This window comes from Haliotis asinina, chromosome 10 (assembly GCF_037392515.1).
Source record: "Haliotis asinina isolate JCU_RB_2024 chromosome 10, JCU_Hal_asi_v2, whole genome shotgun sequence".
NCBI lineage: Eukaryota > Metazoa > Mollusca > Gastropoda > Lepetellida > Haliotidae > Haliotis > Haliotis asinina.
The window spans coordinates 6,423,580-6,437,261 of record NC_090289.1 but is presented as its reverse complement, the minus strand read 5'-3'; the positions used below and the strand labels follow the sequence as shown (position 1 = coordinate 6,437,261).

The 13,682-nt window shown below is 41.1% G+C and overlaps 1 protein-coding gene across 2 annotated transcripts; it reads left to right on the top strand.

Annotated features, from left to right (window-relative positions):
* The first annotated feature begins 2,204 nt into the window (after positions 1–2,204).
* Positions 2,205–11,786, top strand: LOC137298490 (solute carrier family 49 member 4 homolog). 2 transcript variants are annotated; one of them, XM_067830780.1, is made up of 12 exons: positions 2,205–2,258; positions 2,996–3,532; positions 4,223–4,313; positions 4,746–4,909; positions 5,963–6,023; positions 6,388–6,455; positions 6,584–6,634; positions 6,947–7,076; positions 8,375–8,551; positions 8,700–8,818; positions 9,420–9,602; positions 9,889–11,519. In XM_067830780.1, the coding sequence occupies exons 2-12, from the start codon at positions 3,070–3,072 to the stop codon at positions 10,029–10,031; spliced, it is 1,650 nt and encodes a 549-aa protein (XP_067686881.1). In that variant the 5' UTR covers positions 2,205–2,258; positions 2,996–3,069; the 3' UTR covers positions 10,032–11,519. The 2 variants fall into 2 exon arrangements, with proteins under 2 accessions (XP_067686881.1, XP_067686880.1); XM_067830779.1 differs by having other exon boundaries at positions 2,223–2,309; positions 9,889–11,786.
* Positions 11,787–13,682: the final 1,896 nt, after the last annotated feature.

Genomic DNA, 13,682 nt, shown 5'->3' with positions numbered 1-13,682 from the left:
ACGGAAACCACACTGTATATCTGTTATTAGGTTATTGTTTTCCAAGTACCAAACAAGTCGATTATTTATCATGCGTTCCATGGTCTTGCAAACGCAGCTAGTTAGTGAAATTGGCCTATAATTGGAAGGATCAGTATGATCACGTCCAGGTTTAGGAATGGAAACAATTATAGCCAAGACGAGGGAAAGTTTCCAGACGTCCAAATATCATCAAAAATGTTTAAGAGCGTTCCTAAACATGATTCTGGTAAGTGCTTCAGGGGTTGATAATGCACGTCTAGGTGAACACTGGTCCTGCTCCTATGCCCTCAACCACCAGGATCCCCTTCTCCACCGACACAGGGCCGCAACCCACGGCAAACGGGTTGGTGGACCAAATATGCCCCCGGGTCCACAACGTGGGGTTGTCGAGTACTTAGCGTTACCCAGCACCCACCACGAGGAGGTGGCTCGCCACGGGTTTAGACAACAAGCCCGACTTGATTTTTGTATTGTAATTGAAGACATTTTTACAATTACATTGGATTAGATATTCTACCAGACAAAAAGAGATCACTCAACAATAACATCAACCTTTAACCAAATACTTTATACCAGGAAAGAGGAAGGATGCTCGTGCATGCTTGTGAAATGCAAGCATGTACATATTTACCAATACATTGTTTCGAGAGTAATGCTGTGTGAGTTGATGATTCAGTAATGTATCTCACAACCACTTATCTGAGGCCACAAAATGGCAAATTGTTGGTATGAGAGATGGTGGCATGTCCTTGTGACATATTGTAACACGCGTTAATGTCTGTCGCAGCGTCATCATCAAGTTCGTGAAAAATACACCACAAGGCTGGTCGATGTCGACTCAAAAAGACCGATTTGATGGATGATAGACGGCCGCTACAAGTGGCAAGCCAGGAACCATTTTGAACTTCAAATCAACTCCGTCAAAGGTGGCAGGAACGACGGGAATGAATGTCACACCGAAGCTGGTCAACGCTGCATGCACAGAAGTATGGGCATGACATCATCGAGAACATTTTGCTGCTTTTTCTGCATGCCAATCATCACGTTGCGCACGTCTACCAGGACGACAATGCACGTTCTCATCGTGCTACGATCTTTACCGACCTTAAGAGGCACCATACCTTTGAATCCCTCAAATGGCCAAGCGTAAATCCAGATCTAAATCCAATCGAACGCGTGTTGGCGCGATAGGTGTATGTTCGCCAGGAATCCAATCCATGCAATATAGTTTTGCAATATTCACACGCTATGACACTCATGTCAAGGTCAAAGTAGTTTGAATAACTACAAAGTAAGATATCAAGAGAGTGTAACTGGTCATGTTTTTGTTGCCATTTAACATTATCTTTAAAATACGACCTTCACTTTCATTTCAACACAAAAATGGATGCATGAATAAAACTAAATTAGACGAAAATAAACAAATTCAAACACAGATGAAGTCTTCTTTTCCTAGTACTTAGATGACTTTAAACTGTATTCATGTGTACCTGACAATATCCATGCCTTATGTATTTCATGCTTTATGAATGAATATATTGATAAATCCAGAAAAGAAAAAAAACAGTAGCAGTACTGATCTTATCACATAACTTAACATGCCAGCAGTGCTCGTCTTCATGTCTTCATGTAACTGCACATGGCAGCAGTACTTATCTTTACATCACACAGATTCATATGACAGTAGTGCTGATCTTCATATCACATCTTCTGATGAATGCGTACCCACTGATGCACTATTTAATATAATCCAGAGGTCTTCTATACCATTCTAATCCAAATGTCTCAACTGCATTGGCACACAGTTTAGTAGCTAAGTTGCCAATTGTCAGTACTTAATCCTGGCTGAAATACAACAAGGTATACAATACTGATCACAAATAACATCTCTTGGCAGCACTCCTGATCCTAATATCACAGGTACTATCTATTGCCAAAAGAGACTGATTCTATATCACGTATACTGTCACGTGACAAGAGGCAAAGGTGTGTTGTTCCAAGCATCAGTATTTATCCAAAATGTTGAAATACAGGGACACATGTCTTATCAAATTCTTAAAGTTACTACCCAGTGTCTTAGACATAATTTCTCGCTGTTGTAATTGTCATTTTCCCACCAGTCTATCGTCTGTACAGTGTGTCCAGACTGTATGTAGGCCACGGCTGAATCTACTGATAACAGTATCAGAGATCAGGTGTACATGCATGTGCACATCAATCATGCAGGCTGTGGGAAGGTATGTTTTCTCCTGAATATGCTTCTGTTTGAGGAGTACAGTATCGTCCAGGTAACTGAGCTATATCGTCTGGTCAGGTCATGGTGATGGTTACCGACTACTGTTTTATCTAATTCTAAAATACTAATTTATGGTGGTAGTAAAATTAAGTGTTAGGTGGGCATTCTAAAAGTTGGTGAGTCAGTAGTGAGACCTATGACTGTATGAATAACGAAGTGAAGTGCGTGAGTGAGTTGGGGTTTAAACAATTTTTAGATAACGTACGGGAACGTCATGGTGAGGATATGGTAATGAAACGCTACTAAATGGAGCAGAGACTGTCTTCATTTTGTACTCTAGACTTGCCACACATTCTAGACTTGCATGGGCTGCACTGGGTATATTTGCTTCATTGTCCTCATTAAAGACTAGTATAGGTGTAAACGTCGTAAAGTTGTAAATTATAATTGTCTCATTAGTACATATATATATATATATATATATATATATATATATATATATATTCGGTTGGGATATATATACATACACGCACACACGCACACACGCACACACGCACACACGCACACACTCATAATATAATATTGTTCTGTATTCTTATTTAATGTTAGTTGCCAATTTACAAAAACCGGGAAAACCACGTAGTTCGTCAAATATTGCATTGTAAGAAGTATAAACCACATGCGTGTTACACCCAAAAATACAAAAGTAGTAATAACAGTTTTTTATATTTAACACAGGTATTGTCTACTAGCAAACTAGGTCCAACCACAGATAATTACATGTTATTTTACACTGTAAAATACAAGTCAGCATGGACGAAAAAACAAGGCTTTTATCGGATACCAGGGGTCGCCGATTTGAGGGACTTTGCGAGGAAGAACAGACTTTACGTACCCCGCAATATTTATCCACAAACGCTGCAGACCCCAAATTCAGCGATAATGCTGCCTTCATTGAGGACTTCGTGTCTGAGCGTACACGAATAGCTACCCCTAGGTTAGAGGACAGTCTTCTAGTCCCAGTCAACTCCAGCCCAATTACCCAGGAGGTAGAGGTGAAGGTCAAGTTGTATAAACGACGATGGTACATGTTGGTCGTTTTCGGTTTATACACGACCACACAGAACATAATGTGGAACACCTACGCACCGATCTCTGCAGCCAGTGAAGATGCATTTGGTTGGGATGATGGGACAATAACCACTCTCATCAACTGGGGACCTATAGGCTTCATGGTGACAGCCGTGTTCTTCTCTTGGGTCATTGAAGTGAAGGGTAAGTGAGAGAGTCACTGACGTGAAGGGTTAGAGAATGGGTCACTGACATGAAGGTAAGAAAGTGGGTCATGGAGGTGAATCGTAATGGGGTGTGTCATTGACGTGAAGGATAACAGGATGTTCCACTGAGGTGAAGGGTAAGGGGTGGACCATTGACGTGAAGGGTAATGGGATGGGTGAAGGGTACGAGAGTGGGTCACTGACGTGAAAGGAAAGAGAGTGGATCATGGGGGTGAATTGTAAGAGGGTAATCATTGAGGCGAAGGGTTAAAGGGCGGGTCATTGACATGAAGGGTAAGAGAGTGGGTCACTGGCATGAATAGTAAAGGAATGGGTCATTGACGTGAACGGTAAGAGGGTGGGTCATTGAGTTGAAGGGTAACAGGGCATTGTTTTGTTGGTGCTGGTGTTGTCGTGAACATCGTATTTCGGCAATGGTTTAGAACTTCTTTACAATTTTTCATGCTACTCTTTATAATTTGTCATTACCCCTGTCTGTTCTATCCTTCTAGATTGTTTGTTTGTCTGAACGCATAATCAAAGTCTCTTAAATTGAGGAAACAATAATCCATGATATATTCGGCACTGGTAGTTCGTATCCCCGAATTCCAGGAAAATGTTGTTGATACGTTTGACACGGCGTCCAGTGCTTTTTATAGTTGTAAAGACAATGTATTCTCAATCACAGGTCTCAGGCCTGCCGTTGTGTCCAGTATGACGCTGGTAACGGTGGGGTGCGGTATACGGTGTATCTCCTCCACGCCACCTCTCGTAACATGGTGAGTAAGGGTGCCCTTTGTAACACGATGAGTTTAGGAGCCATTCGTAGCATGATCAGTACAGGAGTCTTTTGTGACATGATGGTTACGTGAGCCTTCGTACCATAGTCAGTTCAGAAGATTTTCGTTACGTTGAGAGTGTGGTAGCCCTTCGTAAGATCAGAGACAGTCTACGGCTTCTATTGTCCCTGGTAACATGGTCCAGGAGTCTTTTGTGACATGATCAGATGGGAGACTTGGTGAGTATGCGAGCCCTTCGCCAGACTGTCAGTACAGGAAACTCTTCGTAACATGATCATTACAGGAGATCAGATGAAGCTGATCAATAGCACATGACTCACATAACAGCCATATTCAGACTCGGCATAACCATTAGGTAATATGAACTTTGTTATGTCATGCGTATGAAGATGACCACCTGTTCTATTCCAGGCTCAACCACATTGGGGCAACCTTGAACGGGATGGCTGGGGCAGTGGCAATGTTTGGTGTTCCCGTCCTTTCCAGTGTCTGGTTCGGTCCTCACGAGAGGACAACAAGCACAGCTCTCAACATCATTATCGCCAATATGGGACTGGCCTTCAGTTTTGTAGTAGGTCAGTGTCTCTGCTGTCTAAACACGTCTCTTGCAGACTACATAATCTGAATATACAGCCAAATGTGTATATGAGTGAGTGAGTGCATAGTTTGGTTGCTATCCGGCTGCTTGGCTGCAGCAATCAGCAAATAATAGGATCTAAACCATACAATCCAATGACTGACATCATGAACATCGATGTACGCAAATGGCATACTGTGACATTCATCCCCTCAATATAAACTAAAGGCGACCAACTGCATCGAATGGTCACACTCGCTGATTTGATTGATACATGTCATCGTAACCCAGTAGATCAATGCCTTTGACGCTGATTACTGGATAGTCTGGTCCAGACCTGATTATTTACAATCCGCTGCCATATAGCTGGAATATTTCTTACTGTGGCGTTTAAAAACAAATAAACAAGTCAAGACTACAAAAGACAGACTCTATTCGGGATCTTCACGATTCCGTGAGTGACCGAGCTTACAGTGGTGTGAGGCATAAGTGAAACCTGTGTAAGCAGCTGACTACACAATAATTTAGCCTGGGCGAATCTGCTTTCTGACACTTTGAATGACTGAACTCTGCACAGCGAACAGCGGCGACAAATTAGGTAACCCTTTTTCCCAGGTATAATTGGGCTTTGATAGGAAGGGCTTGCAGGAATAAAACACAGTCTGCGGGACATTTCCTGAACATAATCATAAAGCCACATAACCCCCAACAAATGATCACAGTTTTTGGAATCATTGAGATAGATGGATACTTATTTACCATCTTTTGAGACAGAGATAAATATATGTACGTATTGTGGACATGTGAATGAAGTCTCCCAAGGTGAAATATAAATTCTGTTGTTGGTTCAAGGAGGACACTGTTCTATACTTAAAGGCTATGAGGAGAGACAACTTAGCACGTGACGTAACTAAACGGCAGTGGAATTTCATCACGATATATCACTGTTATATCTACCACAACATCTACTTACATGTGATGTTATGAATAGCATCATGTGTATTTTGTATGTGGTGACCTTTAATGGACCATTGAAATCATTTTCTTCCAGGGCCAATATTAGTGCCCGATCGTACCAACCCAAACTGCACCAATGTGAAAAACAACGAAAGGTGAGTAATTTCATTGTTTGTCCTAGTAATATATATCACGAAACACTGACTGTTAAAAGTGTAATCGAAACAAACTGATGTAACTGGAGATCATTTGAGCTAAATTACAAAAATATGATGTTGTCTTTTATGACAATGAAAGGAACAGTTGAAATGATTTCAATGTGTATTGAACAAAAGCATCAATAGATAATCACAATAAGTGAAAGATGCTGTCAGGATTCGTCTGTCTGTCATAGTGGCTGAAAATGAACCAAAATATGGTTATTCGATGGATTGACTTCCTTGAGGAGCTTTTCCTTATAACCTTTGGATTTATGTTCATCTCCAAAATCCTGGATTGACGTCTGTCATACATCTCCAGTATCCAAAGCACGACATATGAACCCAAACTTGGGGAGACCGACTGTTCCCTGTACTTCAATACCTCAGGTGAGTGTCCTCACAGCCAGAAGTTCTCAAGCCAGGATGTAACTGACGATTAGTTAAATTCTATAAAATAAGTTACTGACACAGTATTTATGTGTATTTATCCTCTTCTGTATCTTCTCGCCCTTCAGGAACAAGGATAGCAGAAGAACGGAAGGACATTATGTATATGCTGTATGGTGGTGAGAATCATGATTTACTTACGTTCTTGCTGTTGAGTGTTCATGTGAAAGGTGTGGAATTATGTTTCTGTTCAAAGTATTTGTGTTTTCAAAGGCAAGTATTTTCAGTCCATTCTAAAACAGCCTTTACGCTGAGCTCTTAATCACACAATGGGTGACCTTGCTATGCGCCACTGTGCCACAACGTTGTGGTCAGTCTTAGATTTTCTATTATTGTCTGGGGGTTGGCCCAGCTCTTCTTCCTCTCTTCTGTATCGCACTGTATCAGTGCCAGTAAGAACAATCTGACTAATCATGTACTGCCTCTTTCAGTGTTTGGATGGTCGGTATTCCTCCTCTTGCTCATCTTGTTGTACTTCCCCGGCAGACCGCCTCTTCCCCCATGTATGTCAGCGTCAAAAATGAGGGAAAACTTCCTAGTGGGACTCAAAGCTCTCTCCAGGTGACCACTGTTCGTCTGAACTCACTGGAACGTTGTTGTTTAATGATGCACTCAACAATATTCCAGCTATATGGTGTATTCCAGCTATAAGGTGGTGCTGTGTAAATAATCGAGTTTGGACCGGACAATCCAGTGATCAACATCATGAGCATCGAACTACACATTTGGGATACGATGACATGATTGTGTCAACCAAGTCAGTGATCCTCACACACACTCCGACCCCCATTCCCCAATTGCAATCTTACAACAAGCATGGGTTGTTGAAGACCTCTTCTAATTCAAATGTCCATTGTTGGTAACATTCTTGACAAGTTGAGTTCCCACAACAAACAACACGTATATTTTGTTACAAATCCTCGGGAAGAGGTACTTAGTGGAACAAGTGGGCCTAGTCGTACGGAGAGAAAAAACATGTTCCTTCTGTATGCTCTGATCACGTGGTCGTGGGCTTAGAACCCAGATTTGCCCTCAAATGCTATTACAATCATGTAAAATATATTACAATAAGCTAGCATTGTACTTTCCATTCCAATACCATTTAAATTTAGATATTAAAAGGAGAAACTCATATTTGTGTAATAAACATGCGGCTCACATATGGCAGGGAATGTAACTTATGCCACACCACCTTTATTCTTAACCATTCAGGTAGTATTGGAAACACCTTTAAATAATTCAACAGGAAGACAGTCTGGCAATGAAGACGACAAGACCAACAGTTGGAGCAGACCAGGGTCCCGATCCACAAAGCGTTCCCAGCACTAAGCCTATGGTATACTATGTTGTTGTAGCATGTCGTAGGAACACTTTGTGGATCGGGACCCAGAACAGCTGACTAAGACCACTATAGCTACTAATAACCTGTTTGGCACCAAGAAAACCAGCACTACAGGACAATCTTTGGTCGTACTTATAGTCTCTACACAGATCTTCCACTTTCTATGGTTATTGTTAGAAAATGTTTAAAAACCGGCTGAAGAGAATTATTATCAAGGATATTGTCCTGCTATGGATGCACTGGCCTGAATGTAACACAAGAATTCACAAGCCTAGTTGTGAGTGGTTAATAAGAGAAGTCACTTAATACGGCTTCCACATAAAAACTGCCATTTTCCCACTCACATAAAATTACTATGATTGCCATGACTTCCACTAAACCCGAGAAGACATGGAATTGAATTGATCTTCATGCTTGTCTTAAATCATGTTTGTCGCAAGAGACAACTAACGAGATCAGGTGGTCAGACTCGCAAACCAAAGATATCACATGTATCCGAGTGCTATTCATTGTTCAGGCATGGACAGTTCTGGCTGCTGTTTCTGATATACGGTGTGGCCCAGGGAGTAGCCAACTGCTGGACTGGAGTGGTGGATGTCATCCTCAAGCCGTATGGAGTCTCTCAGAAACAGGCCGGCTGGATGGCGTTCTATGGCAGTTTGGGCCAGATGGGAGCATCATTATTAGTTGCAAGGTAAACATGATACACAATAGTGAAGAACAAAAACACTTTCCAAGTAATCACTAGGTCATTAGGACAATTTCTACAGGGTGAGTTAGATAGTTAATATGAATGGCCTTGAAAATACCTTTCCTCTTTTAATAAGCTTTTAATATTTCAGGTTTGCGGACAGGTTCTCCCGCCATTTTAAACTGTTGATATTGCTCGCCTATGTCATTGGGGGTGTTAACGTAGCGTGCTTTGCCCTCGTCTGTGTTGGGGTGCTGCCCTCTTCTCTTGGTAAGACTCATAATACCAACCCTTGTCTAAAATATATATTTACCCGCGTTACTGTTTCAACAGGTTCCGGTATGATGGCTTCTTGTTTCCCCTGAAAGCTGCATAAAACCCATGAGGTGGCTGTTGCAGGTGTTTTGTCAAATTCATGTTATCAGTACTATGTGTTCGAAGGTGTATACCAAAAACACGTGTGCATTTATGACAAAGACATATACAAAACGTGTTTGGATGCAAATTATGTGGGTCGTGAGATTTTGAGTTCATGTGTTTTCCCTCGGTCTAAACAATACTTAACATACCTTAAATCTAACATCTTCAGAGTTATGAAGCTAAACGGCGGCTGGTGTTCACATTGAGTTTAGCTCGTTTGAGTAGCATTTAGAAGTTGGTGTGACAAACATTGGGGAAAGTACGAGAGATATGTGGTTTCTTTTATATTAATGAACAATGTCGGATACAATAATAAAGATGTTTGTCCATGCTCACAGCACTTGCACAATGAACACGGGTTCATTCCAGATTAGTACAGTAACAGGGAAAAGGCAAGCAGGCATTAGAGGTAGTATACTGAGAATTAGTATCATTGCTGATCATGTTGCAGTGGTTTTGTACATCACATACATAGCAACATACACCATCTTGTGTTGTGCGGAGCCACTTATCTTTGAACTGGCGTGTGAAGTGACGTACCCCGTCGGTGAAGGGACAACCAACTACATTCTGACATTTGGGAACAGTTTGTTCGGCTTCATCTTCCTCCTAATTCCTACCTTACCACATGTTGGTAAGTATTTCAATATTCCTCCTGTTCATGCCCTGCCAAATAAGTCTCTGAAGGACCTCCGGGTTGAAATAAAGACTCATAAATTCAATACCTAACATATTTCATTCACAAAACGACCGAGTACAAATTCTTCCAACTTTAGGAAAAAAGACTATCCAAGAATCTTTACGGTAACAAATATCAAGTTATCGTTAGAAATAGACACAACTTAGGATTGACGACAGTTATGGGAGTCAGGTGCTTGAAAAGTAAAAGGCAAAATACCAGCTCATTGTTTTAATTCCAGATAACCAATCCTGGATGAACTGGGCCTTGTTAGGAGCTATAGTGGTGTCAATCCCTCCAATCATGCTACTGAAGGACAAATATCTAAGGCTTGAGGTAGACGAACAAGCCGAGGAAACACTCAAGACGAAGCAGCCTGAATGAATATGTCTGTCAGCGCGTCACTACGTGAACAACCACGTTTTATCTTTGAATACTATCCTGGAAATGGTTACTCTAGATGTATGTCCTTCGTTGATGTATGTCCTTCACAAGAATACGGCAGTACTCTCATATAAACTATACCAAATTTGGGATTCCAATTTTTGAATATTTTAACTGAAGTTTGTTTCCAGATTACGTAAACATATCACAAAACCAACACACAACAATTTGAGCACGAAAATCAGTTTTAATGATGAAAAATGTAATGCACGAGCATCACATGATGGAAATGGTAATAGGTATAAAGACCCTGCAGTCAATATTCCAAGACCATAAACAAGAAGATTACTTCAACTGACCTGTCGAGATTAACTGACAGCGCGCGAGGGCGATTGGAATGCTCCAACTGGGAGCCAGGCATGCTCATGTGGCAAGAATCTTTGGTTGCACTCGAACAACAATAACAAGGCTGCAGACAGGACTGAGGCAAACAGGCAGCACTGCTGACAGGCCAAGGAGTGGCAGACCACGAGTTACCACCAACAATGAAGACCGCTACCTGTGTTTATTGCATCTTCGTAATCGCTTCATTACTGTGACGTCAGTAGCAGCAACATCGTTGAATCATGTGCGTAGTCGAAGGACAGTTACCAGACCACTGAGACATTATGGTATTTGTGCTTATCGACCATTCCCTGGTATGACCTTGAACCTTCGTCATTGACGTGACAGATTGAGGTGGGCCCGCACTGTGCATCATCATAGGCAGAACCGGAATTGGCAACGAATTCTGTTTACTGATGAAAGTTGTTTTCAGTTATTCCGTGCAGAAGGTCGGGTTCGAGTCTACCGTCGTAGAGGTGAGAGAGTTAATGTTAACTCTAGGATATACAGAGATTTGACGACACAGCTGATGGTTTTCGATGCAAACCTAACAGCCCAGCGTTACATTGGTCAAGTTTGGCGTCTTGTTATGCTGTATGTCTTACAGCCACATCGGTGTGTCATGTTTCAGCACGTTAACGCCATGCCCCATACTACCATGATTATACTGGACTCCAGCATAATAACGTGAATGTTTTGTCATAGCCAGTTCGATCACCAGACCTCTAGCCAATTGAACACTTTTGGGGATCGCCTAGACAGACAAATTCGTTCCCGTAACCCACCACCTGTAAATCGTCAAGACTTGGTAAATGCATTGATAGTGGAGTGGCAGACCATTGGAAACAACTTTATTCGGCGATTGATTAACTCTGTTAGACGTCGTGTTCAAGCATGCGTCGATGCATATGGAGGACATACCCGTTACTGACATTATATTGTGTCAGATAGACTCTTCTGATCTGATCTGATCAACAAGCTCCAATAAGTCTCTGAACAAAATGCAAACTTACAGATCTCACCTTTTAAACTTCTGTACGTTTCTAAAGTCAACCCCATATGCTGTAAATATTATGAATATCCCTTAACAAATGAGTGGATCGGCAATGAATTTATTCTTGTTAAATTTCCCAGAGACAAACTTGTATTGGTATAGTTTCTTTTGCCCGTCAGTTTACATGACGCTACCTGTTGTAAGCATTGGGTACACAAGAAACACCACAGTCAACACTGTGAGGACAGCATATAAATCAGCAGAGACTCAAAATAATGACAGCAGCGTTCTCGAAACGTTTGGTAATGTGCTTTCCTGGTGTGATGACTCGTCATCTGGAAACCCCGTCGTACGCGGATAAAGGAATTTGAATACTTGACACGTTTTGTGGATAACAAATTCTTTTTTAATTCTTCACACAACGTTTAAGAGCTAAATCTTGGGCTTTCATCGGGTGAATGGTGTGTCTGTACAAAGAGTGAATATACACAGATATAAACAGGTTTGCACTATGCAGGGAGGGAGAATGTACAAAGATAAACAGGTTGATCACGAGTTTACCCATTCTCTTCCCACAGAGGTTACTTCTGTCATATCTTCCTGCGTAACCTCTGTTCTAATAGGGCCATATTTCCCGGTCACCGAGAAATTCCCTTGCGGCAAAAAAATCGCAACAGGAATTATCTCCCTTGTTACTATCCAATCAGAACACGCGTTAAATTGACTTAGCTCCAATATGGAGTCGGTTCATCAACGTGCGAAGGAAAGATTCGGTATTTCATGTTTAACTGAAAATCAGAAACTGGCAATGGAGAGTGCAGGGATCACTTGCCAGGATGTGTTTGTAGAAACAAAAACTGGTAGTGGCAAGTTTTCAAGATGCATTCGGAAATTACAGAGATCTTGCGAATGATAAACTTAAAACAACGTCTCTGATTGCACAACTAAATCTGAATTCCTCCAATCGCGAGTCTTGAACACTCGCACCATGAAAGGGTCGTATTAGAACAGAGGTTACGTAGGAAGATATGACAGGAGTAACCTCTGTGGGAAGAGAATGGAGTTTACCCAACCTTGAGATACCTTGGCACTTGTTTGTTCAGAGTGTTACAGTGAAGATGGTCGTCTGTGCATAACGACATACTGATCTTGTGTAAAATCCCACACAGCCCTGATGTCACCCCGACCCATCTGCGATATTGTATGTAAATAATAACTATTATTAGAAGAAATCACGGGTCCAAGAGAATGTGTTCAAGAATAACTCTACTTCATTATAGTTAATGTTCATATGTACTATTACTTCCTACCAAATAAATCATATTCCATACATCCATAATACATCCCTTTTTTGCCAGAAGAATTGGGATGTAGGCGAATAGAAGAACCTGTGTTACATTAAGATGGTAAGCTTTGCAAAAGATGTCACTGGTGTGGTCTGCTACTATTTTCGCAAACGTTTCGTAACACATGAAGCCGTATCCTGAAGTAAAAGCGGTTGAGTTCTACCTAGCATAGTAGGCCAACTAATAAAAAGGTGTGTTTTCCATCTCAGTTTGACATCCATGTGTCAAATTAACAGCCGTCAACCAACCAATTACCAACGACAAAGTGTACTGAACTATGTTTGTATGCATATTTTCTTCATGGCCACAACTCCATTCTATGTGTCCTTGCAGAAGTGGGTCAAGGATTGCATTTTACTCACAGTCTCTCTTTCTTTCTGTAAAACAAATTATATATTTTAGCGTAAAAGCATCATTTTGACTTCAGTCTTCTACAAACATTCTGGCACACACAAGGAAACAAACTGCTAACATTCACAATAGCTGATCTTTTCTTCCGCTGCGTTATATATCTATCTTCTTTATCACTTATGTGATCAGTTGTACTTGAGGTTATTCTAATGGCAAGTGAATGATACTGTGTTGCATTGTTAACTTACATCTTGCTGGGCTGATTACTGAAACAAAAAAAGAGACCTGATGGTGATCCTCTGGAATGAACTTTTGTCAATAATGTGTGTTAGAGTCATATTTTTACATTTGTGTAAATATGGTATCATAGTTTGGTTATGGTAGTTCTTACTGAAGTAGGTTTTTTATTACAGTATGTATGGTATTTCTCTCCAGCTTGATTGCCCCAAGCTGGACCTTGGCTCTATTATGTCACTGTGGGAGAAGAGGGCGTTCTTTTGTTTTCAACTTTGGGCAAGCTATTGTTTGATTTCTGATTGATTAGTTTAAAGTTGTCTGTTTTACTCTTTACTAATA